This window comes from Oncorhynchus clarkii, chromosome 14 (genome assembly GCF_045791955.1).
Source record: "Oncorhynchus clarkii lewisi isolate Uvic-CL-2024 chromosome 14, UVic_Ocla_1.0, whole genome shotgun sequence".
Taxonomy (NCBI): Eukaryota; Metazoa; Chordata; class Actinopteri; order Salmoniformes; family Salmonidae; genus Oncorhynchus; species Oncorhynchus clarkii.
Window position 1 is genome coordinate 2,616,607 of NC_092160.1, and position 24,918 is coordinate 2,641,524.

The following is a 24,918-nucleotide window of genomic DNA, read 5'->3' on the forward strand; positions in this document are numbered from 1 at the left end:
GACACAAGTAAGAGAATATAGAATTAAATCAATGCTCATTAAATGATCGGTCCCCACACTATAATTCATGTGTTTGACTCAGACGTTTACAGTATTGATGCATTTTCATTATTCCATCAGCAGGAATCAATGTTGTGCTGTAAAAAGCATTGAATAGTTTCATATATATTTGTTTCAAAAGGTTACTCGATTGAATGTTGTATTATTTTCATGTTTCACTCCCTAGGGATTGTGTTTTGTGCTCTTGTGTTATTCCATTTAGGCTTGAGGGCAAATCAAACAAGGGTCAATGTTAAGGTTTTCTCAGGCTATAAATCTAAATCAAAACGGAACCCCAAAAATGTTTCATGTTTATCATTAACATTGACAGATTTTTTATGGTTAATTAGTCCCGATTTCCTACCAAACACCTAGTCTCCTCTCTTGTGATGTCATTGTTTTTTGACAGAGCATATGTGTCTAATCATCTGCTCTATAAAACATCCTCTCCAACATTAGAGTGCATCAAAGCTCGTTCTGCATGAGTGAGCACAAGTGCACTGACTTCACGCCCTCTTCTATAGATCTCCACAAAAAGAGGGAGGCACATCCTGTGTCTAGTCAGAGAAGGATGTTGCCTAAGCATACTTTTATTCCTGTGCAGCTAATATTGCACATTTTCAGGAAACGGAACCGTGTTCCCACTCTGTCTCAGCTCTGACGTAGAGCACAGCTCCCTGCCCAAAGATAACCACGTTTAGCTGCTCTAGCTGAAGAAGACATCACCGCCTCACCTGCCAGAAGGAGCTGTGGCGTCTCCAACAGAGTCTCCATTGTCTCTGTATCTAGTGATAGGTGTGATAGGTACAGTATGCTCTGGAGGCAGAAGTAGAGAGACAGAAGTACCAAGCCAGGTTTTGGCACAGGCTTCCACCAGACAACTAGTCACCCTATACATGGGCTCCACAGGGGTGGGGGGTAGCCTAGACTCGCCTAAAGGGAAAATAGCCACTGTCCAAGTCTGTTTTTCCCCCTGTTCTAATGTAATCATTTTGTAAGGCCCATACAGAGAGAAGTGAGAACCTCCCTGCTGTTACCTCCCATCTGCTCTCCACAGCCCAGCCCAGCTCCCCTCTCCACCTGGAGCTAGCTGAGGACAGTCGCTATGTCTCTATAGCTTCTGTAGGGAGATGACCAGGACCTTTCACGACTAGGCTCTTCCGATTGGCAAGTACATATGACTTAAGATAAGAGTGTGTGCTAAATGAGGAAATGTTAATACATACAGTTGTAGGACTGCTCCTCTGCCATCATCCTCCACAGCCTGATGCTACTTCAATGTGACCAATGGGATGTTTTATTGGCTCCAGAGCTTCAGCTCTTCAAACCTCTTGAGGGCAGAGTGTCAGCTCCCTTCTCGTTGTGTTATTTTAAAAATGAAGTAAAGTTGGCTGCCAACAATCACATGCTACAGACCAACTGAGATCAGTTTAAACTTTGTAGAGAAATGGTAAACAATCTCCAGTACATTTTATTGTTTTACCCTGACTGTCAGTGTTCCCTCTTTCCTCTCTCCCCAGACAGTGGTCCCTACGGGCCTGTCTACTTCAGTAGTGGCTTCCCAGTGGACGTCTGTGTGCCGCTGTGCTCCATGGGCAGGCTGAGAGATAGGCCTGTCACACTGACTGACAAGACCTACTGCCCTCAGACTGTCACACAGCCATCTGTACTCTCCAGCCCTAACATCCTATCAACCCCAGTCTCCACACAGCCGTCCTCAGTCTCCACACAGCCAAGCACTAACATGGGGCCTGTTAGACCAGTGACAGCAGGGTGGTCTCTGATCTCTTCTCCATCTTTCAAGAAAATATAATTTTGTTCAATGAATAGTAGGCACATTCTGTAGTAAGTTTATGGCCTCTAGTGGTGAAGGGAAAGGTAGCTTACTAACAGTACGTTTTTTTTGTTTTACGATCTTTTCGTGATATTACGCTCTTGTCTCATCGCTGCAACTCCCAAACGGGCTCGGGAGAGGCGAAGGTCGAGTCATGTGTCCTTCGAAGCCCCCCCCCCCCCCCCCCCCACCCCCCGAATGACGCTGGGCAAATTGTGCGCCGCCCTATGGGACTCCCGGTCACGGCCGGTTGTGTCAGGATCAAACCCCAGGCTGTAGTGATGCTGCAACACTGCGATGCAGTGTCTTAGATCGCTGCGCCACTCAGGAGGCCACAAGTTCTGTGTTTTTGCTCCTGTAGAGGTCTGAAAGGAAAGTTCATCCGTAGTACAGAGGAAGATGAGTTTTTCTCTTGCAGGATACATTTATATTAGAGAACCGATGATGAGAGCTATGATTATGTTGTGCCTCTATGTGCCAGCATTTCATTCCTCCACATTCAGGGGTTCACAGAATGGTCCGGCAGAGGAGAGAAACGTTTGCTGAATTCCGTAACCACTATAATGACAAAGTGTTCGGGTGAATGTAAAGACATTGCATATTTGGGTTTCTTCAGTAGCAATTGTTATCAGGTAACTCTCAAGATGAATGTGTGCGGAGCGTACTGTGTGTGTCGCCAGGAACGCCTGTGAAGTTCCCAGTTTCTGGTGGAATTATTTAGGGGCCGGATACTAATGCGACTGCACGATAAGGGAGCCTGCTGTTTGGTGTACTTTATGAGCACAGCAGCTAAATCTTTTCCCATCGCAAGCTCTGATGAAACAGTCTGATGGCTTCTTTCGGTGTTTCCATTATTAACTGTCGCCTCTTTCTCCCTCTCTGCATGTCTGTCTGTTCAATGGCTGTCACTCTCTCATGACAACACCAAACAAAGTCTTTAAACATGGAACGAACCTTCATCACCCATAAATCACTGTGATGAAGTTAAACACATCTAAGCTGAAAGCTTAGAAATACAATAGCATATTTTGAGTTTGATTATGTTACTGATCTGTGCAGCCTATAGGCAACATGGCTGCGCCATACACATGAAATCAATAAGCCAGAGAAGCCAGTGTTAATACCAGAGAAGCCAGTGTTAGGAGGATGTATTGTCACAGGTGTTGTTAGGCCCGAGACCGGCTTCTCAGGCATTATCACTTTTATACAACGGGTTACCAACAAATTCAAATAATGATTGAAGTATTTTCATAAAAATAAATATTTAGATGAATTCATTTATACTATTTCATCCTTCTACAATATATAGTCCCGACACAAATCTAGGGTTGCTACCCAAGCCGGCTGGTCGTTCTTTCTATCGGTTCGGTTGCCAGAGACGCGATCCAGTCGTTCAGTTTTTTTGTTCTGTATCTTTGGACGCGACCCAGTCATTCGTTCTAAATGTTCTATTACCATACTGGCTGCTGGTAACGTTCGTATCCCTTGCCTGCTAGCTAGCCAACTACAGCTGACTTACAGTCATGTCAAACAGTGCAGCCAGAATAGCAACGAAGTAGCTGGATTTGCATTTGTTTAAGCTGTTTTCTAGTGACATTTATTTGGATACATACATAACATTCAGCTAATGATGCGCAATTTCACATGACATGGAAAATGTGCTCTCTCATCAGGACACAGTTGTTCAGAGGAGTTAGCCTACAACACAGCTAACACAATAACTTCAAACTGAAGCTGGAAAGACTTCAAACTAGCTGCACTTCGTTTCGTTTTACCAATTTTTATATTGATAGTTCTTTGTATATATCCATAAATATTATTGCTGATTCGAGATTTCGACTGGTTGAGAAAAGCCGCCTAATTGTCTGTCTCATCCCGAACACGTTCACTAATATGGGACAGATGGAAAAATCTAATTTGAATATTGAAACAATGTTGCAAATGTCGGAGAGACAGACAGCAAGGTTTATTCAAATCTCCGATGTTAAAAATGAAATGTTAGTCTAAAAGAAATGTGAGATAATGTCTAAATGATTTTTATAGTGGAAATCAAGTTTATAAATTACCTGGCTGGGCTGATGAGACAGTGGATTGCGCAGTCAGATGGAACAGAGTAAATAGGCAATTTAACGTCATAGATTTAGCCGGTGGTAACTTGTGGAATAGACACCAGCTGGACTGTGGTTTTAACCAATCAGCATTCAGGATTAGACCCACCTGTTGTATAATGCATGCTAAATGTTTCTGATTAGTGATAGATGAGCAAAGAAATAGATGATACCATCTCCACTTATTTGCCCAGACAGAGAATTAACCAAATATACAGACTGAGATTCAGTGAAACAAAATCACATTGATTGAATAAGACAAGCCACAGGCTTTTGGTCGGGAGTAGGACTAGGCTACTAAACGACTGCGAGTGAAGAGCAAAATAATCCACTTGTTAAGTAACATAAAGGCTAAATGTTCTGATCAGTGCTAATAAAAGAGTCAGCTAGACAAGATGATCATGAGCAGCACTCACCTCAGCTAACGTTTCCACAGCCTAATTTGTAACCCAACCAATATCCAAACAGAGATTCAGTGAAAAGAAAAATCTGACATTGATTTATCGAGACTGAGTCCCCACACTTGTCTCAAAGGAATGCGAAACGGTGCTGAAATAGTTGGCCACATGCGGGTAGGCTATTGCTCCATATCCGCTATTGCTCCAAATTGGATGACTTGGAGTTTCAGTAAGCAACAAATTGATTGCTTCATTCATCATTCAGTGATATTTATTCCCACAGTAATTCTTTATGGATCCTTCCAGTTGTGTTTAAGAAAACAGTGCATGTTCTAACATTGGGGCGACATGGCAAAGGCTCCTACGCCTTTGCCGTGGTTCTCCCCTAATATCCTGCTTTGAAAGTTGTGGTTTGGTTTCAGCCTCAGGCTCTCCAACAGCATTTGAAGTGGGTTTTCAGTGCTCATCACTCATTAGTCATCTTCTCATCAAATGCATTAGTGGCATGGTCATCAACCTGCACTAAAACATGCACATGAAGTGCCTAGAAACTGCATCATCAGCTTACTTGTGAGGTAGGTGAATATTTTATCGCATTGCCTGGTCCAAAATAGATTTGTGCATGAAATGATTTGGTGCATAGAAGTAATATGAAAGGGGAAGAGGAAATGTTGTGTAATATAGTTCATGATAGTCTAGCCATTGAATACACTTAGTTTGTTTGTTGTTTATAATGAGCATTGATTGTCCCTAGTAAGAGTTGCCGTTAAAAATGCTAAGACAAGCACATCGTTTTTTTTTTTTTAATGAAATGTAGGCCTAAATAATGTTGCTCAAACTTTGTATGACATTTAGTGATGACTAACTCAAATTAGATTCCTAATTACACAGACCAGAATTAAAATGAATATGAATGTTTCACAGGTTAAAGAAATATGAATTGGACTTGTTAGGACACCAGATCTTCAATTATTTCAGAGAGAAATGTTCAATTATTTCAGAGCCAGAGAGGGAGAGATTAATTGAAAGAGTAAACAACATACAGTACCCTCAAGCTTACCTGTTGAGCTCAGCTAAATTTGTCTGGTCAAGCTTCCATTATCCTCTCTCCCTTCATCACTGTGAAATCCGGCACTAGCCTACAGTACTTCAACTAGCTCGTTGAAGGTATATGCTTCCCACCTCTTGCTTTCAAACTCTCAAACTAAGTGCTCACAAAAACGATGCTTATGGAGACATGAGCATGACAGCCCCTTCTGTTTTATCCACAGTGATATTGAGCTACAGGTAGAGGACTGTAGGGAAAAGAATAAATGGAATTGTCAGATATACACTGAGTGTACAAAACATGCTCTTTCCATGACACAGACTTAACAGGTGAATCCAATTGAGACAATTGAGACATAGATTGTGTATGTGTGCCATTCTGAAGGTGAATGGGCAAGACTAAATATTTAAGTGCCTTTGAACGGGGTATGGTAGTAGGTGCAAGGCACACCGATTTGAGTTTCTCAAGACTTGCTACGCAGCTGGGTTTTTCATGCTCAACAGTTTCCTGTATGTAATCTACTCAGCAAACTGGATGCAGTTTATCACATTGCCATCCGTTTTGTTACTAAAGCACCTTTTACCACCCACCACTGCGACCTGTATGCTCTAGTCGGCGGATCCTCGCTACCTATTCGTTGCCAGACCCACTGGCTCCAGGTCATCTACAAGTCCATGCTAGGTAAAGCTCCGCCTTATCTCAGTTCACTGGTCACGATGGCAACACCCACCCGTAGCACTCGCTCCAGCAGGTGTATCTCACTGATCATCCCTAAAGCCAACACCTCATTTGGCCGCCTTTCGTTCCAGTTCTCTGCTGCCTGTGACTGGAACGAATTGCAAAAATCGCTGAAGTTGGAGACTTTTACCTCCCTCACCAACTTTAAACATCTGCTATCTGAGCAGCTAACCGATCGCTCCAGCTGTACATAGTCTATCGGTAAATAGCCCACCCAATTTACCTACCTCATCACCATACTGTTTTTATTTATTTACTTTTCTGCTCTTTTGCACACCAGTATATCTTCCTGCACATGACCATCTGATCATGTATCACTCCAGTGTTAATCTGCTAAATTGTAATTATTCGCCTACCTCCTCATGCCTTTTGCACACAATGTATATAGACTCTTTTTTTTTTCTACTGTGTTATTGACTTGTTTATCGTTTACTCCATGTCTAACTCTGTGTTGTCTCTTCACACTGCTATGCTTTATCTTGGCCAGGTCGCAGTTGTAAATGAGAACTTGTTCTCAACTAGCCTACCTGGTTAAATAAAGGTGAAATTTAAAAATGTAAAAAAAAAAATGGTCCACCACCCAAAGGACATCCAGCCAACTTGACCCAACTGTGGGAAGCATTGGAGTCAACATGCTTGTAGAGTCCATGCCCTGATGAATTGAGGCTGTTCTGAGGACAAAAGGGGGTGCAACTCAATATTAGGAAGCTATTCCGAATGTCTTGTACACTCAGTGTATACAATTGTTAGTGGTGTCTTCAGTTAGTCGTTAGGATGTCCCTAAGGTGTGCTTGCCAATTCATTGCCCTCCCCATGCATGCACTCAACCTAATGTCTTGCCAAATAAAGCTTTATTGATTCTTTTGAGCATTCGTAGTATGTAACATAGAGCTTCAATAAACATGTAACAGTTGATCTGTGGGTGATCATATCTAAGGGCCAGAGTTTATCTCAGTCAGGTCAATTGGTCCAGAAACACTCAGGGCCTACATAAGCTACACATAAATATTGTAGCCTCTTTACTGAACTGCAATGTAAATCATATCCACACTAATTTGTGCTGTATTGTAAAATAGATGTAACTTTGTGTGATCATCTATCTGGTTGAGTTAAGATAACCGATCCCTATTGTGTGGATTTTGCTCTGTGGTCAGATGTTCTTTTTCTCTCCATTGTTTGCTTAGCCACAGCTAATTCCCCGACAGCTTACTGTGAGACAACACCAGCTTAGTCCCACAAGGCTCCTAATCCTCCAAGGTAATGATTTTTAGGATCAATAAGCATATTTTGATCACTAGCTATTTTACCCAGATAATAATGATATGGCAGATAGCCTGCAAGCAGGAGTTTGCATCAGATCAAACACCCAAACCAAGAAACGTTTAACCACAGAAAGATTACTCCGATCACTCCGAGTCACATTAAAAGCATTGATCACTTCTGCTTGGAATATTTTTACACTTGAGGAATACTCTGCAAGTACCCCTCTTGTCGTGGTGAGTTTTTTTAATCAAAATAATAAATTAAGAAGACCTCTTTCTGTGGAGGCAATGCATTCTACTTTTGTTGTGGAGGTGCTGAGTTTGTTGTGGGTTGGATGCTGCTGCTACTTCACTCTGTGTTTGAGACCATGCAGTTCTCTCACACAATGACCCTAAGTAATCACTTCAGATTTGTTTTATTTTGTGCAGTGTAATCTTGTCTATTATCTGTAGTTTGTGTTTACATTTGTAGGGTAATGACATTGAATACAGCTGATTCGGACTGCAATTTGAGGCTGTGGTGAGGAGCAATGAGCATAAGCTTTGTGTAATGGAGTTTGAGTGCTAGCCCAGCTGTCAAGTATCCAGTTCCCCCTAGTACCTGGAATGGCCTCATTACTATCTCATTCCACACAGAAGGCCTCCCCACAGACCAGTCCAACAGGAGACCAGGGGCCACTCTCACAAATGGAGATAAAGTCATTATTCGGGATAACTGGAGGGGTTGGAGAATCAGATTTTTTATTTATTTAATGTCACTTCTATAAGTTGATAAGGGCTTCATTTCAATGTCGACTCATCGAGGGTGATCGTCGTACCTCGCCTGAAGCAGGTGACCACAAAAATCGTAATAGCTTTGAATCAAAACTTTTGAAGAGATGTTGAGCTTTAGCCAAGTTTCTCTAGATGCCCAGAGCTTATAATCAACCATTGTCTAAATAATAGATCCGGGAAAAAGTAGATAGAAGACCCACACACGATTCCAGAACATTGTTGGAAGCACGGGCAAGTAAGTAAAGTGTATCTATAAAGCAGTTGAATTTTATAGAAATGTTCGTGAGGAAAAGAGCTTTCAAGAAGCACAATGTTACCTTTGTAGACATATTTGCGAGAAGTCGTCCTTTGTCCATTTCTGTGTTTTGATGTCTGTAGCAAGATGGTATCAAACAAGCACATACAGTAAGTATCCTGCTCTCCAGATCTCTGTGGCTGTAAAATCCCAGCCTATCAGATTGTATAACCTGACAAAGACAGAAACATTGTAACTGTTTCAAAGTATTCCCCCTGCCACTGCTAAAAATACAATAGAAGCAGATTAGGTAACACCACAGGTCAATATAATGTTGAATACTGTGTAAAACAATGAGCTGTATGCAGACACGTTTTGTTTTGGAGCTAAGACAGAGTGTGAGAAGAGATTGTGTTAATGTTGCATGTGGTAGGCTAGTCAGAGCTGTGTGTAATTCTTCAAAGTAGCCACCCTTTGCCTTGATGACAACTATGCACACTCTTGGCAATCTCTCAACCAGCTTCACCTGGAGTGCTTTTCCAACAGTCTTGAAGGAGTTCCCACATATGCTGAGCACATTCCTTCACACTGCAGTCCAACTCATCCCAAACCACCTCAATTGGGTTGAGGTCGGGTGATTGTGATGGCTAGGTCTTCTGATGCAGTACTCCATTACTCTCCTTCTTGGTCAAATAGCCCTTACACAGCCTTGAGGTGTTGGGTGATTGTCCTGTTGAAAACAAATGATAGTCCCACTAAGAGCAAACCAGTTGGGATGGCGTATCGCTGCAGAATGCTGTGGTAACCATGCTGGTTAAGTGTACCTTGAATTCTAAATATATCACTGACAGTGTTACCAGCAACGTCTAGGAGCGGCCGTTTTTGCTCATAGACGTTTCCACTTCAAAATAACAGCACTTATAGCAGGAAAAGGTTGCATCCTATGAAGGTGCCATGTTGAAAGTCACTGAGCTCTTCAGTAAGGCCATTTTTACTGCCAATGTTTGTCTATGGAGATTGCATGGCTGTGTGCTCAATTTTTATACACCTGTAAGCAACAGGTGTGACTGAAATAGCCGGACCCAGTAATTTGAAGGGGTGTCCATATACTTTTATATATATTGTGTCTGAGGTTATTTTCTGCATATGCATCCTTTTTTCTACCCCAAATCCACCACTGGTGTGCGTGGCCAAAGAGCGTTTATCTTCCTGTCATCTGACCATAGCACTGGTTCCAATCCAAGTGCCAATGCCCTTAAGCAAAACTTCAGGCATTTACATTTGTTGGTTGCTCCCAAAGGTTTTTTTCTGGCAACCCTCCAAAGAGCCTATTGGCATGGAACTAGCGTCTAATTGTAGATTTGGAGACGTGGTGACCTGAAGATGCGACCAAGTTCTGTAATTCTTCAACTTTGGCCCTTGTATTTTTCTGTGCCTCCGAACCATCTTCTCACTGTGCGTGGGGACCAGATACATTGTCGCCCTAAAAGTGGTAAGTGGTATATTTGTTTTTTTCGGCGTGGCTGCAGACTTTTCTGGACCTTTCTTCCTGACAGCTAAAGGTCCCGATGATTCTGCACATGTGCGGGATTCTTTACTGTACATACAGTCTCTTCTTTAGTCATAGAGAATAGGCTGCTCTGGCGAATGGTGCTCGTTTAATAAAGTTAGATCAAATCTGAATACATTTCTGCAAGATCACATAATGATAGTATTTGACATAACAGAACAAATATAATAGCATAGTATAATGTTACTTTAAGAGAAAAAACACCACTTATTTTAGGATGATTGAGCGAAAGGTCATATTTTTTCCTGAAGTGACCACAACCCAACAGCGCTCCCACTATGCACAATATGTGCTTTGATTCAAACACATCACAGGTATGCTAAAGTTTGTTAACACCATTTGCTCAAAGCTGTGCTCACTGTACGTCATTTGAAAACAACACTGTACATAACTAAGAAGATCTAAATGCATCTTCCCATGAAACTGATAGAAATCAAATAGTTAGCAGGCAGATACTGGATGGATATTTCACCAGGAAAAGTCATGCATCGTTCACGATTGACAGTGAGACATTTGAAGGGATGGTGACCACAAAAATGTGTGTGTAAAGTAAGGGGTAAAGAAACATACAGATCTTTCCAGGGGGTGGCTAAACAGTGAGGTTACCTACATATCTGAAGCCTATGCCTTTTTCATGTTTTTTTGTACCCATTGCCTGGTTTATAAAGGTCAACAACCATTTTGTCTCTTTTTTTTGTTTGTGAGTTCCTTGCCAAATTCCATGGTGATGGATGACAAAATGATTTTACATGTGTGTAAAGCCATGTAAGGCCACAATACAGTTCCTTAAACTGAGATTCATTTCAAAAGTTTGCGAGGAAAAAAATGATATTACTTGTTAAAGAAAATCTCTACCTGAGCGATTGTATTAGTGTAAAACAATATTTTCAAAACAATTTGTACTATTTGTGTTATTTATTTTATAATGTTTCTTAATCAAGATAGTGAGAAAGTTGTAAAAAAAACTAAACGGCACCGAAGCACACACATCGCCACTCGCCAGTGACTTGATAAGCTGATTATGGCCTGGCTGACTGATCAATGTGCCTGCTAGCTAATGATGTGAAGTTCGCGAACGATTAGTTTTTGAACAACTCTTTTTACAGACTCGAAAGTCATGATTTGTTTTTCTGACAGACTTGTTAATTTTAGTCGTTCAACTGACCAGCTGGCGGCAATGTGTCCTACAGTAGGATTGATATACGCTACTCCGGCTCAGCGGCAATACGATATTGTGCTTATCCCTCTCACAGCAGTCAAGCAATAAGGTCCGCTAAGAGTCGTTCACAATCTAGTCCAATTCCGGCATCAACTAGACCTCTTTTCAAATGTATCAAGAAATAGTCATATTTGAATGCCTATCAATCAACAAATATACATTGTTTAAAGTAGACTTTTACAAGTCTCGGTCACAAATGACAGCTCCAATAAACCTCCTATTGTGAACGAGAGGCTTGTAGAACCATGACTCTATCGAGTTTTTAGTGTTCATCGTTCGCTGGTAGGGGGTCCTGCAAGGTCTGTGCGTTACTGACTCAAATGAACGAAATGAGTCGAAAGGTTTGTTCTTTTAACTAAAGGAGTCGTGTAGCTTGTGCTTTATTTACGATAGTTTGACAGCTTGCAGATTATGAAGTTATAGACATGTAATTGTTCTCAGAAATCAGTCCTGAACGCACAGCCAGACTTTCCCGACTAGATACATTTGTATGCAGTGACTCGTTTTTTTTCCCTTGAGAAATACTGCACTTTAGCTAGATGGAAAAATTGCATGATTATGACCTCCTCTGCAAAAACATCTACATTAATGACAGATTTCTTGATTTGTCTTCGATTCAGTTCTATTTTTAGGAAGTGATAGTGGCTATGTTGTTGCTACGGTGGCTCTGGAGGGACAAACAACAGTAACTGCCAGGGCACAATATGTGAACATAAAACACCCACATCTAACAACACCCCCAAGACAACTCCCGTTTGGCTTCAGTCATGACGCTAGCATTTCTTAATGAGCAATCTTCAAAACAAGGCCAAATCAGTCTCTTCCTTGTTAATAGCCCATTGAAATCATTTTAAGTGCTTGCCTTTTTTCTCACAGTGACATCAGTCAATGCCTTGAGTTGTATTGCAGGGCAAAAAATCTATGCTTGTCCAGCTGTACGCGTATAACTGCCTTTGAACGGCTAGAGGTGTGCTTTGAGATATCCGATATTGTTTGACCACTTCACGTACGTAATAAGCATTTGTGACAACACACTTACTGCCATGTTTTGTCATGTTTTCAGAAGACCAATCGAAAACATCACACATGTTACTACTCTGAAGGAACATTTCACACCCTGCTCCAGTAGTGTTATTTCCAATGCAAATTTGACTCTGAATCCATTTAAACTACATGAAAGCTCAGAATTTCCCTCTGTAGTGCATTAGCAAAGTGGATACAAACACACACAAGTCAAGTATACTGAATATTGCAACAGGGGCTCTGAAAATTCATGAGGGGAAACGGACAGAGTGTAAAATTGTGCAGCCGTGGGGGGAAATTATTTTTAAGATCTTTAAGATTACCGTAATATTTGAGAATTTTACCCCAGATTTAAAAGCAAACCAGGCTAAGTACTTGTCAGGGAGAGGAATGATCATCTCAGGGTTGCTTACTTTCAAGTTCCAGAGCAGAATTCTGCTTAGGAATATGCAGATGTGAAGTGTCAAACTACAGTGGTAAATAAAGAGTTGACTGTGTTGATATGTACAGGACATTCCCATACCATAGCCACACTGTGTTGATATGTACAGGACATTCCCATACCATAGCCACACTGTGTTGATATGTACAGGACATTCCCATACCATAGCCACACTGTGTTGATATGTACAGGACATTCCCATACCATAGCCACACTGTGTTGATATGTACAGGACATTCCCATACCATAGCCACACTGTGTTGATATGTACAGGACATTCCCATACCATAGCCACACTGTGTTGATATGTACAGGATATTCCCATACCATAGCCACACTGTGTTGATATGTACAGGACATTCCCATACCATAGCCACACTGTGTTGATATGTACAGAACATTCCCATACCATAGCCACACTGTTGATATGTACAGAACATTCCCATACCATAGCCACACTGTGTTTGATGTGTTCCCTTTGAGGAGTATTATCAATAAGGCCAAGCATGGCAACATACAAAATGTTAATACTTCATTTGTGTGTCCAAGTGAGTGTTATCTCTCTCTCTCTCTATGGAGAGAGGGCCCCTGAGCTGAGGGGGCTGCTCTCTCAGGAGCAAGGTGGTGCCGCAGATAGGGGTCCGGCCGTAGGTGACCTACAGGGGCTGCAAAGGGGCCGGGAAGGGTCGGCACCCATCGAGGGTGGTCCTGCCGGGTGGAGAATATTAAGTGGCTGTGGGTCTGCAGGCGTGTGGGCTCTCTCTGGCTCCTTGCTTGACAAGAATGATAGCTTTCATTTGCATGCTAAAGCTCCAGCTGTCCCCCCAAGATGGATGAGGGGTCCCAGCTTCATCCCTCACTCCCGCTACCGCCGCTCCTCATACAATGGAGAGAAAATTAAGTGGGGGCCAAAAAGATAAAAATGTTCATAACATACAATTTTCTTCTCTCTCCTTGAATTGAAGGTTGCTCTGAGAGTTTTGGCCCCTTTTCTCCCGGTGAATGGGCAGAGTAAACTGTGCACTGCCAGATATGCAGAACAAACTAACCTCATTGCTGTTTATATCATTAGTGTTTGTGTATACAGTGAATGCAGTGTCAATATTTTCGCTGACTCTGCACATTATATTCATCATGACCATTTTTATGTACAGGGCAACTGCAATTTGAACTTTTCTCGCAGCAAGTTTGTCTTGTATTGTACAAGGATTACATTCGTAGCTAATATTCTGACCGTTAGAAAATGGCTTGAAAAGTTCCGAATGATTCTGTTTAACAAGTTGGTTTCTTTATGTTGGCTTTAATGATCTAGAATAATAGATTGTGCAGCTAAATACATAGAAAACAAGCATTTTAAAACTCACAGATATAATGAGCGTGTCAGGCAGTTCTAGCACCAATACAGTTCTATCCAAGTGTGTCTCTCAAACTGTAAACATGAAAGCTTGCTGCTGCGATGTTTCCGGTCAAATATAGCTAGCCCTATACCACAAAGTTCTCTCACTCATGTGTGCACCCAGCATTTAAATACTGTGTCTGCTTTAATTTACCTTTGTCAGGATATTCTAAAGCACAGAAACCACTTCTCCACTCTTAACTAAACTCCAGGAGATCAAATACTTTCAGTATTTTTAGAGCATATCTCTAGATGATTTTATGTAATTAATCTACCGAGTTTTCACATGATCAAAGTGGCCCACGATTATTCAGCTCACTTCTGTATCCCACACTCTGCTAACTGTCCTGGTAATACACGTCTCTTGAGGTCTGAAGTGGTTCTAATTTACACATTTCCCCTTTCTAGTGTCCTCAAACTGAAAAATGTGTGTGTGTGTGCGTGCATCTGCATTTTAGAATGATACAACTCAGCACTCCTCAGCAAATTGCTGGTGTTCCCACAAGCTAACTGATTACAGTATATAATATAATGATAATTGTAAATGATGTTTGTGGAAGAGTTATGCCGGCACTGAAACAGCTACATTCTATTTGCATGGATTACTGATCCTCTCAACATCGCTCAGTATGAGAAGCTGTGTAATCGCCTACACAACAATATGTTTATTTTCCCCCTACTGTCTGTTCTATCTCTCAATGTGTGCTTGTTCTTTTACAGCTCTCCTCACAACCAGACCCCCGAAGGTCCTGTTCCCCACTGAGAGACAGGCCAGTGTTATAGATGTCCAACCGGGTAAGTCTTCCCCATGGGAGCCAGTGCTAACGGTCTCCTCTCCATAGAGCAGACAAGTGTAATTATAGACTGCAATAGTCAGGGGCTCCTTGCTGCTTTCTCTCCAACCGGGCTGGCCTGTTCTTCAAAATGCATTTTACTGCAGTGCCTTTTGGATGGGGATACATTGCCATTGCTGTGTCAATATATAGTTTTGGAGCTCTGTTTGTTGGAATGTCCTCTACTGTAAAGCAGCAGAGTGATCACCAACACTGCATTCTAATGCCTGAGTCAACCCCATTAAAAAGTGTTGCTGCAATCAGCCAAATATGCCTGAGGGGGCATTTGCAATGCATACATCTGGGGGCTAAGAGAAAGTATAACACACAAGGCAGGCAAATGTTCAGAGAGATCAAGACAGGACACAGCATTACCACTGGCATGCAGTATTCCCCTGACCCTTGTTTCCATATTTAATTATGAGCTTGTTCTAACCTGGGGGAGGTGCCCGGCCGTAGCCTCTCAGCTCATTCTCCTGCACCTTGTACAATGTAGGCTAGAACATTTTAATAAAAGGGCCAAAATCCACTGTTATCAGCGTGAAACAACACAATTCTTTCAAATCTGTGTCCATACAATGATTGTGTCAAAATTACACTTAATTTAAAACATTTTACCGGAACGTTTCAACCACATATTCATACTACAATGTGCTTTCGGCACTTACCATGTAAAAAGCCCTGCCTGCGAGACATACAAACACTCTTCAAATCTTATTCTGGAGCTCAGGACCAGTTGACAATAACAAAACAAGTGCGAGGAAGGCATATTTAAGCTGTCAAGTTGGGGTAAATTATAGGCCATTATTCCACATGCATCAACACAGAGACTGGGAGGAGACAGCTGAAGAGATGGAGTTTCCGAGCTCCTGCAGAGCCAAGGAGATGTCGTTGTCTTCTTCTTCTTCTCCTCCTCCTTCCTCTTCTTCACTGTTCAGTATTTAAATAATACACTTCACCTAACAACTGGCTCCGATATGATGGGTTGGCTTAGCACTCTACTACCTTGTGCAGTGTTCACATTCAGTTCTGCCATATTGTGAACACTATTCAGTTCTACTACATTGTTGCATGTAATTTTACGGTTTCCATGAGAAGTTACTTCATTTGGACTTTTGTTAGCCTTGCTTTACAGATACAGTAATGGTATACTCTGCTCTAGGCCAAGGTGTTCTGTGGGTGATTGGCACTTGGTACACCAATTACCCTCATTGTTCAGTAGTCTTGCTAGACGAAAACAGGCTGAATCCAAGCTGTTTTACAAATTATGTGTATTTTTCCCAGTTTAAGAACAACCTTGTTACCCAATCAGTGCATACTAGCTTTCTGGATAATACAAAAACTGGACCTTATTTGCCTTGCTTTACAACCCCAGGACATTTATTGCAGTTCTTCCTATGGAATAAATATCTTTACTGCTTTGCCATTCTGAATCGTTACCTTTCTCTGCGCGGTTATTATATTTCTGATAGGATGAAGAGTCGGGCAGCCCCAACCCAATTAAACTTAATAGAGTGAGCAGTCTGTATAACACAGCATAAATCTCTCTCATCCAGCAAGCCCCCTGCGCCCTACAATGGATGTCACACCTTCTGTCACAGGCATTGCATCCATGCGCATCAGGATTTATCGAGTGCCTGGGCGTCTGGAGAAAGAACCCCTAACTACGCCTGATACAGGAAAAAAAAATATCTCTGGCAGGGTGTGTGTGTGGTGGGCGTTTTCTCCAAAGGCATTGCCGTATGAGTGAACGCACTGTATGTTAAGAATTGTTCGTAAAGTGTAAACACGACTTCCTCCTACAATATTGTCAATTTCTCTTATGTTGTTGTTGTTTTTTTAAATCAACAGCAATGATGGGTACAAGGATTTCATATCGACGTTATGTATTTGATATGAAAAAAGCCCTTTTTATGTTAAGATGTTTGTTTGAATGATGAATAGATAGGGAACAGGGAATGGTCTGGGCTGCTTGAAGGAGAGAAAGTATAAACCTTGGGTGTTGCTAAAGTAATGTCTTTCTCAAGGATCCGTTCTCCCTCTGAAGCTAAGGAACTGGTCATTTGTACTGAAATAGGCACCCTAATAACAAAAAGATATTTACAGCTTTGTGAGCCATGACTATAACCAGTCTTGTTGTCATTGTTGCTTTATCTGCAACAACAAAAAAGTAGGAAGAGTGACACTATCTCTAACTGACACACAGTTTTGTTATACTCATAGACTAACAAATATTGAGAGTGTTGAAATTAACAAAAGCTGGAATAAATATGGATGTAGATTTGATCAACCTGTCCCTTACCATTACACCTTGTAATCCATATAAAACATTTATGACGTGAATGTGAATATGCTTATGGCTCAAGAGACCTAACAGATTGAATTAAGTCCTTCTATATGATATCCAATCCGCATCTCATCAAATTAAATGTGAGCTGTTAACTGCTCCTCCTCAAATGGGCAAAACAGCAGCGTCCCCTGAAATAGGAAAGGGCTCCTTGACAAGAACCTGTAGCCCCACAAAATTGGTAATTAATTGTTGTGCGGCAGGCACTGTGGTGAGTTCTGGAGGCTGGACCATTAGGCCACAGCTGTCAGTGTTTATTAGCTGAGGAGACGCTAAGTGCAGAGAAGATTTAATAGCTCCATGGAAATCAGCTCCCCCGTACCCTTTACACGAGAAGGGCCTATTATTAGCCACAGGGCGCCTGATTAGCCACCGGAGCATCTGAGAGGAGTGACACGATAAAGGAGAGGACCAAGGAGAGGAGAGCGTTGCTCCGCTGTGTCTCTGCTGTCTGGGGTTCTGCCTACTCTTCATGGACAGCCCCACGCCACGAAGGCTTTTCCAGCAGAGGAGGAGGAGAGGAGAGGCCATATTAAGACAGAACGCCTGAGAGTACACTGAGGCTCCTGGCTAGATGGATACACTGCAGGAGGAGGGTGGGGGGGTATTGTTAGCACGATGTTCCAGGAAAGCACATTATTCATCTCAAAAAGTGCCTATTTTTTGTGCATTAATGTCATATCATGAGCAAAATCCTCATACTGTATATAGATGTAGGATCTTAATTTGACTAGTTTCTCAGAGCAGGAAAACATATTTATCCTGCAGCAACAGGAAATGTGAATTATTGTGTGGATTAAAATGAATGGACCTTTTTGTAGGGGCTGATACATTTTTAGTTAGGGCAAGTCAAATAAAATAAAAGTGCAAATTACATACTTTAGAAGCGTTTTTAAACTTAGAATACATTACAAGTTTGCATTTCCTGCAACAACAGGATGATCAAATTAAGATCCTACATCTGTAGTTTGTCTTGACCTCAGGTGTGCAATAACCCAAAATGGCAGACCATAAATACCACTGTTGAATGAACGCCTCATTCCCACATATTCACCTTGATCTAATCACAGGGTCGGTGACAAACGGGCAGTGTCATCCTCACGTAGGCCAATCCAATTATGTGAATGCATTCAGTTCCCCCACAGTGCACCAAGCATGGCTCCAGCATCTCCTGCTTCTGCTTGGCTCTTCAGTTTCTTGGAATTTGTGACACATAGGAAGACAAATATGTCTCTGTAATGCGGAGGGGTGGATTGGCACTCCATCAGTGTCTGGGTATTTATGCTTGATATAAATATCCAGAGAGTGACAGGAAACAGAGTTGGAGGCCCATCCCGTTGAGCGCAGAGAGAGCTGGGTGTCAGAATGATAGAGTAACGGCAGAGCGATTGCGCTCTGTGTAGGAACATATCTCTCTCACTATAATTTGTCATCAGAGTTGGTTGCAAGACTCATAAATATGTTAATTAGCTGTGTTTGCAACCTTGAGTGAGGGGGAGAGTAAGAGGAGGAGAGGAGTCAGTGGGGTGGGGTACAGAATCCCGCTGTGTGTTGTGTGTATCTGAGAACTACAGAATCAAGTTGTAATACTTAACATTGATCAACCGCAGGGTATTATGGCAGTAGGAATAGCTTTGTCTTCAGCTTATTGTTTTATGATGTGTTTGCTGTGTGTTTATTCCCATGCTTACACTGTACGCCCCATACAGTATGTAGTACACATTTATAAAGGTCTTAGCTTCTGGCAGTAGGTCATTCTACCTCTTCTTGGAGCTGAAGTACATTAACAGAGCCTAATATTAAGAAACATTAATTCCTTTGACACAACTCTCAGAATAAAAAGCAAGGTAATTCGTGATGGTTTGTTAGAGCAATGATGTACTTTTAACTTTGAAGTTGCTATATATGGCATATTTACTTTATTTGTTTCAAACAATGTGTATAGTACACAGTAGTATATGATTTACAGTACCAATCAAAAGTTTGGACACACCTACTCATTCAAGGGTTTTTCTTTATTTTTACTATTTTCTACATTGTAGAATAATAGTGAATACATCAAAACTATGAAATAACACATTTGGAATCATGTAGTAACCAAAAAAGTGTTATACAAATCCAAATATATTTTTGATTTTAGATTCTTTAAAGTAGCCACCCTTTGCCTTGATGACAGTGTTGCACACTCTTGGAATTCTGTCAACCAGCTTCACCTGGAATGCTTTTCCAAAAGTCTTGAAGGAGTTCCCACATATGCTGAGCACTTGTTGGCTGCTTTTCCTTCACTCTGTGGTCAAACTAATCCCTAACCATCTCAATTGGGTTGAGGTCGGGTGATTGTGGAGGCCAGGTCATCTGATGCAGCACTCCATCACTCCTTGAATTCTAAATAAATTACTGACAGTGTCACCAGCATAGCACCCCCACACCTTCTCATACGTCCACCTACTCTGCGTCTCACAAAGACACGCCGGTTGGAACCAAAAATCTCAAATTAGGACTCATCAGACCCAAGAACAGATTTTCACCGCTCTAATGTCGATTGCTCGTGTTTCCTGGACCAAGCAAGTCTCTTCTTCATATTGGTGTCCTTTAGTAGTGGTTTCTTTGCAGCAATTCAACCATGAAGGCCTGATTCACACAGTCTCCTCTGAACAGTTGATGTTGGGATGTGTCTGTTACTTGAACTCTGTGAAGCATTTATTTGGGCTGCAATTTCTGAGGCTGGTACCTCTAATGAACTTGTCCTCTGCAGTAGAGGTAACTCTGAGTCTTCCTTTCCTGTGGCGGTTCTCATGAGAGCTAGTTTCATCAGAACGCTTGATGGTTATTGCGACTGCACTTGAAGAAACTTTCAAAGTTCTTAGAATTTTCCGGATTGACTGACCTTCACTTCTTAAAGTAATGGACTGTCGTTTCTCTTTGCTTATTTGAGCTGTTCTTGCCATGATATGGACTTGGTCCTTTCCGAAATAGGGCTTTCTTCTGTATACCACCCCTACCTTGTCACAACATTACTGATTGGCTCAAACGCATTAAGAAGGAAAGAAATTCCACAAATGAACTTTTAACAAAAGTTAATTGAAATGCATTCCAAAGCTGTCATCAAGGCAAAGGGTGGCTTCTTTGAAGAATCTCAAATACAACATATATTTTTATTTGTTTAACACTTTTTTGGCTACTACATGATTCCATATGTGTTGTTTCCTAGTTTTGATGTCTTCACTATTATTCTACATTGTAGAAAATAGTAAAAATAAAGATAAACCCTGGAATGAGTAGGTGTGTCCAAACTTTTGACAGGTACTGTATATCAAATATGGATGAGTATAAAACATTTTTACCAAGCCAAGAAAGAACAAAGACAGTGATCATCATGCACGTTTCATTCCAAAATCCACATTTGCAATTTCCGTTCTGCCATTTCGCTGATCCTTTTGTTCTGTTTTGTTCTCAACTTTCATGTCATTCTGTTTCCCAAAATATACTTGCCAATAAAACTGTCACTTGTGATTGTTTCCGAAAGGTCTGCAGATTTTTTTGTTTACAATAACAAGGTAGGAAGGCAGGGGGAATGACCAACTGGATATCACAGTGTCATTCTAATTGCAGGGGGAATATTTCTTGATATTTTTATAATTAAAGATTGCCAATCTGGTGTACAAAAGCCCAAGGAGGTCCCATTCCTCATGACTCGTTACTAGTCAGTCAAAGATTAACTTGACATGGCAGTTTGCTAACATTGATCAAATGAAATATGATAGTCCTCACAATATAGAGCAGATAGCCTACTGGCCATGATCATAGTCCATAATGGTTGAGTGTGAACCTCAAACTAGCAAATGAACCTCAAACCTCGTTTCAGTCAGAATTAACTTCCTTTTCGTCCTTAATTAAGCCACTGTCTTCAAAGCCTTGATAAAGACAGTAATTACCCTGTTAACATCAGAAAAACTTAATTATTTGGTATCCTATATAAAGGTTTTTCTCCTGGTTGCTAGACCACATCGCCAGGCTAGGCTTGGCTCTCTCTGTGTCTGTTGTTAGCATGCAGATGCACAAGTCAGATCATCAGTAGTAAAATAATAATAAAGGCAGCTAATTAGTGGTATAATGACTTGTCCTTGACAGGAGCTTCTCTCCTCTCCTCTGCAGCACAGAGAGCAGCCATGAGAGCTCTATTAGGGATGTGTATAAAAGTCCAACCTTCCAAGTCCTTTCATGTTGCGTGTGCTGCCTGCTAAGTATACAGCCGCTCATCTAGAGTGCGGAGGCGGTAGTGTGTGTTGTGTATGGATGGGAGATAGCTAGCTATCACAGTCATTGACATGGGGTAAAGGATCTTGTGAAAATCACCTCTGTGGACAGATATTTTGAAATTCCCTGCTGTCTTTTATCGGTTTGATACAGCACACAAAGTACTGTCTTGAGACCAGATATCATATTCATTATGTACCATGTTGTCTATGAATATGTTTAGTATTAATTTATCTTCCCGTTTAACTAGTTCAACAATGTTTTTATGTCGATTAGTGCCATTAACCTCTTAACACGTGCAGATGTGTCTAAATCAGACCCTCGTCCCACCTCATTCTATCCCTCTCACCCCACCACAAACACACACACCACTTCTCTAGAACTCAGTTTGCGATGCATCTGGCCTCAAAGACCAGTCCAACTATAAAGCAAATCATAATGCAAGCACCAGGGATGAGGGTGTGAGCATGTGGGTCTGGGCAGATGAGATGTGTGCGTCTGTAAGTTGATGTTCTTATGTGTATGATTGTATCTGGCTGATTTAAAAATGTTAAAAAATGAAAATAAATATATGACCAGGGTCACTCACCATCCCCCAGGTCCCCTATCTACAGAGGAAAATCTGTCCCAAATTGTCAAACATCCTATCGGTCTAACTCTATCCTGTGCTAAAAAGAACCGAGATAATGGAATGGAATTACCTCTCTCTGTCACCCTGTGGGAAAGGAATCAACTTTTTGGTCACTGTTCCAGAGAGTAAGTGGATATTAAATAAAAACGGTTGGCGCTAAGGGAATGGGCACTGGGCATGGGCTGGTCCTGGGGTCAAAGGTAACCCTGTGGCATGGCCAGAGTACCAGAAACAGGAAGCTAGCCTCTGTATTAACACACACATCCCTCTATAGGCTGCTGGGAGCTAGGTTACATCACAGCACAGCGCAGGCCAGGTGACACATCCACCTGACAGGCCAGTGCATTGCAGCAGTTGATTGTGCTGCTCCAACAGCTCCCTTTGAAAGGACGACAAGTGAAATGAAAATGTCAAGCCATTTGCACGGTTTGTTTCACAACACATTTATGCCTATCACAGGTGTTCTTTTAAAATGCAAATGCTGACCCTTTTTTTTTTTTACGTTGAAAGCTGCAGAAAAGGCTCTTTGTGCCTAGCCTAGTCATGAATAAATCCCTTATTGAAATTGCATGATACCTTTTGCCTTGAATCTGTAGTACTAGGAAGTCTTTACAAGGATATGGCACTAGATGAACGCTCAAAGACCCCCTTTTAACGTTCATCCAGACTCATTTGTTGCTCTCTGATGATAGGGTGAAATTAGATATGTGTATGTATTGGGCAGGACCAAATATACTTGTTATTGTGGACTGCAGGTCTGGCAGGCTTATCCAGTTATCAGTGTGTGTGAAGTCAAATTCAACATACTGCTGTGGATGAGAAGCTTGTGTGCCCTTTTAAGGCCTAATGTTAATGACCTTTCTGTGAGCTCTGCGGTACAGTATGACACGTAGCTACGGTATCCACAGGCAACGTTACAAAATATTTTTTTTAATCATACAGAACTTTACAGAATGTGTGGTAAAAAAAATGCTTTAAAAAAAACTAGTACTGTGGTAACAAACCCATATTTTTCCTAAAGGTTTGAATGAATCAGTATCTGCATTATTTGATTATTTTTTTTTACATTGAAGCTTTGACTACATTTTGACATCTCACCAAGACTATGCCAAGTCACCAACTAATCAGTTATATACTGTACAGCTAGCTTCATGTATGACCTCTAGTGGTGTCAGTGTGTGGTCTGGTTGTTTTTACACTTTAAGAATTGTGGCACTCAGGATAGCGATGTTCAGCTCTTTTTACTGACTCAGACCTTTTCGACTTGTTCAGTCAAATGAACAAATCTTTCGACTCATTTCGTTCATTTGAGTCAGTAATGCCCGGAGCACGCAGGACCTCCTACCGGCTAACGATGAACTGAAAACTCGAAATAGTCATCATTCTACAAGCCTCTCGTTCACATGTCGTTCACCATAAGGGGCTTTTTGGAGCTGTCATTTGTGAGTGAGACTTGTGAAAGTGTGTATGTTTTGGTTCTACAAAGCTGTGTCCATCATAACATTCAATACAATGTGCATTTGTCAATAGCTAAGCATACAAATAAGAGCATTTCTTGGTACACTCTTAGAAAAAAAGGTGCTATCTAGAACCTTAAAGGGTTCTTTAGCTGTCCCCAAAGGAAAACCCTTTTGAAAAGCCCTTTTGGGTTGCAGGTCGAACCTTTTGGGGTTCCATGTAGAACCCAGAAGTGATTTTAAAGGGTTCTTTGGCTGCACCCAAGGAAAATCCTTTTGAAAAACCCTTTTTGGTTGCAGGCCGAACCCTTTTGAGAACCCAGCATTCTACATGGAACCCTAAAGGGTTCCACCTGGAACCAAAAATGGTTTTACCTGGAACCAAAAAAGGTTCTCCTATGGGGACAGCCGAAGAACCCTTTTGGAACCCTTGTCTACTAAGAGTGTACATTTGAAACGAGGTCTAGTTGTGGACGCAAACGGACTAGATTGTGAATGACTCTTGGCGGAATGCCTTGCTTGACTGCCGTGAGGGTGATAAGCACAATATAATTTGAAAACTGCAGCACCCTAAATGATTCGTTCCGAAGTTCGAGTTTGTTGAGGATAAACTGTATGTTTTGGTTTTACAAAGCTGTGTCCATCATAACATTCAACAATCAATTAATTGCATTCATTCTTGCACCATGCGATCAATTATCAGTTCTGAACATGTATTTTTCTTCTCTATGCTAGCTGCAGCATGATCTATTTTGCATATATGACAGACAGTTGTTGCTCGGAGCACTTCTCCTGAGTCAACGGAGGAGCACGTATTAATCCTGCTGTAGAATTCATTGCGGCCAGCAGGTCAAACGAATGACTAAAATGAACGAGTCACTCAGAAAAGGAATCATGGCTCTCAAGTCAGTAAAAAGAATCATTCAAAAAGAATGAGTCGTTCACGAACTGCATAGCACTAGTTCAGGAGTGAACGTTTAGAGGAGAAGGTCAGGTGTGTTCTGTTTCGACAGATACAGTGGGGCAAAAAAAGTATTTAGTCAGCCACCAATTGTGCAAGTTCTCCCACTTAAAAAGATGAGAGAGGCCTGTAATTTTCATCATAAGTACACTTCAATTATGACAGACAAAATTAGAGAAAAAAAATCCAGAAAATCACATTGTAGGATTTTTCATGATTTTTTTGCAAATTATGGTGGAAAATAAGTATTTCGTCAATAACAAAAGTTTATCTCAATACTTTGTTATATACCCTTTGTTGGCAATGACAGAGGTCAAACGTTTTCTGTAAGTTTTCACAAGGTTTT

General features: G+C 41.3%; 1 protein-coding gene across 1 annotated transcript in view; it reads left to right on the forward strand.

The window, feature by feature from the left end:
* The window catches only part of LOC139366122 (X-linked interleukin-1 receptor accessory protein-like 2), a 315,764-nt gene that overhangs the window by 243,049 nt on the left and 47,797 nt on the right, over positions 1–24,918 (forward strand). Inside the window, exon 6 of the mRNA XM_071103238.1 lies at positions 14,807–14,881. Coding sequence (XP_070959339.1) covers positions 14,807–14,881 — 75 coding nt within the window. The remainder of the gene's footprint in view (positions 1–14,806; positions 14,882–24,918) is intronic.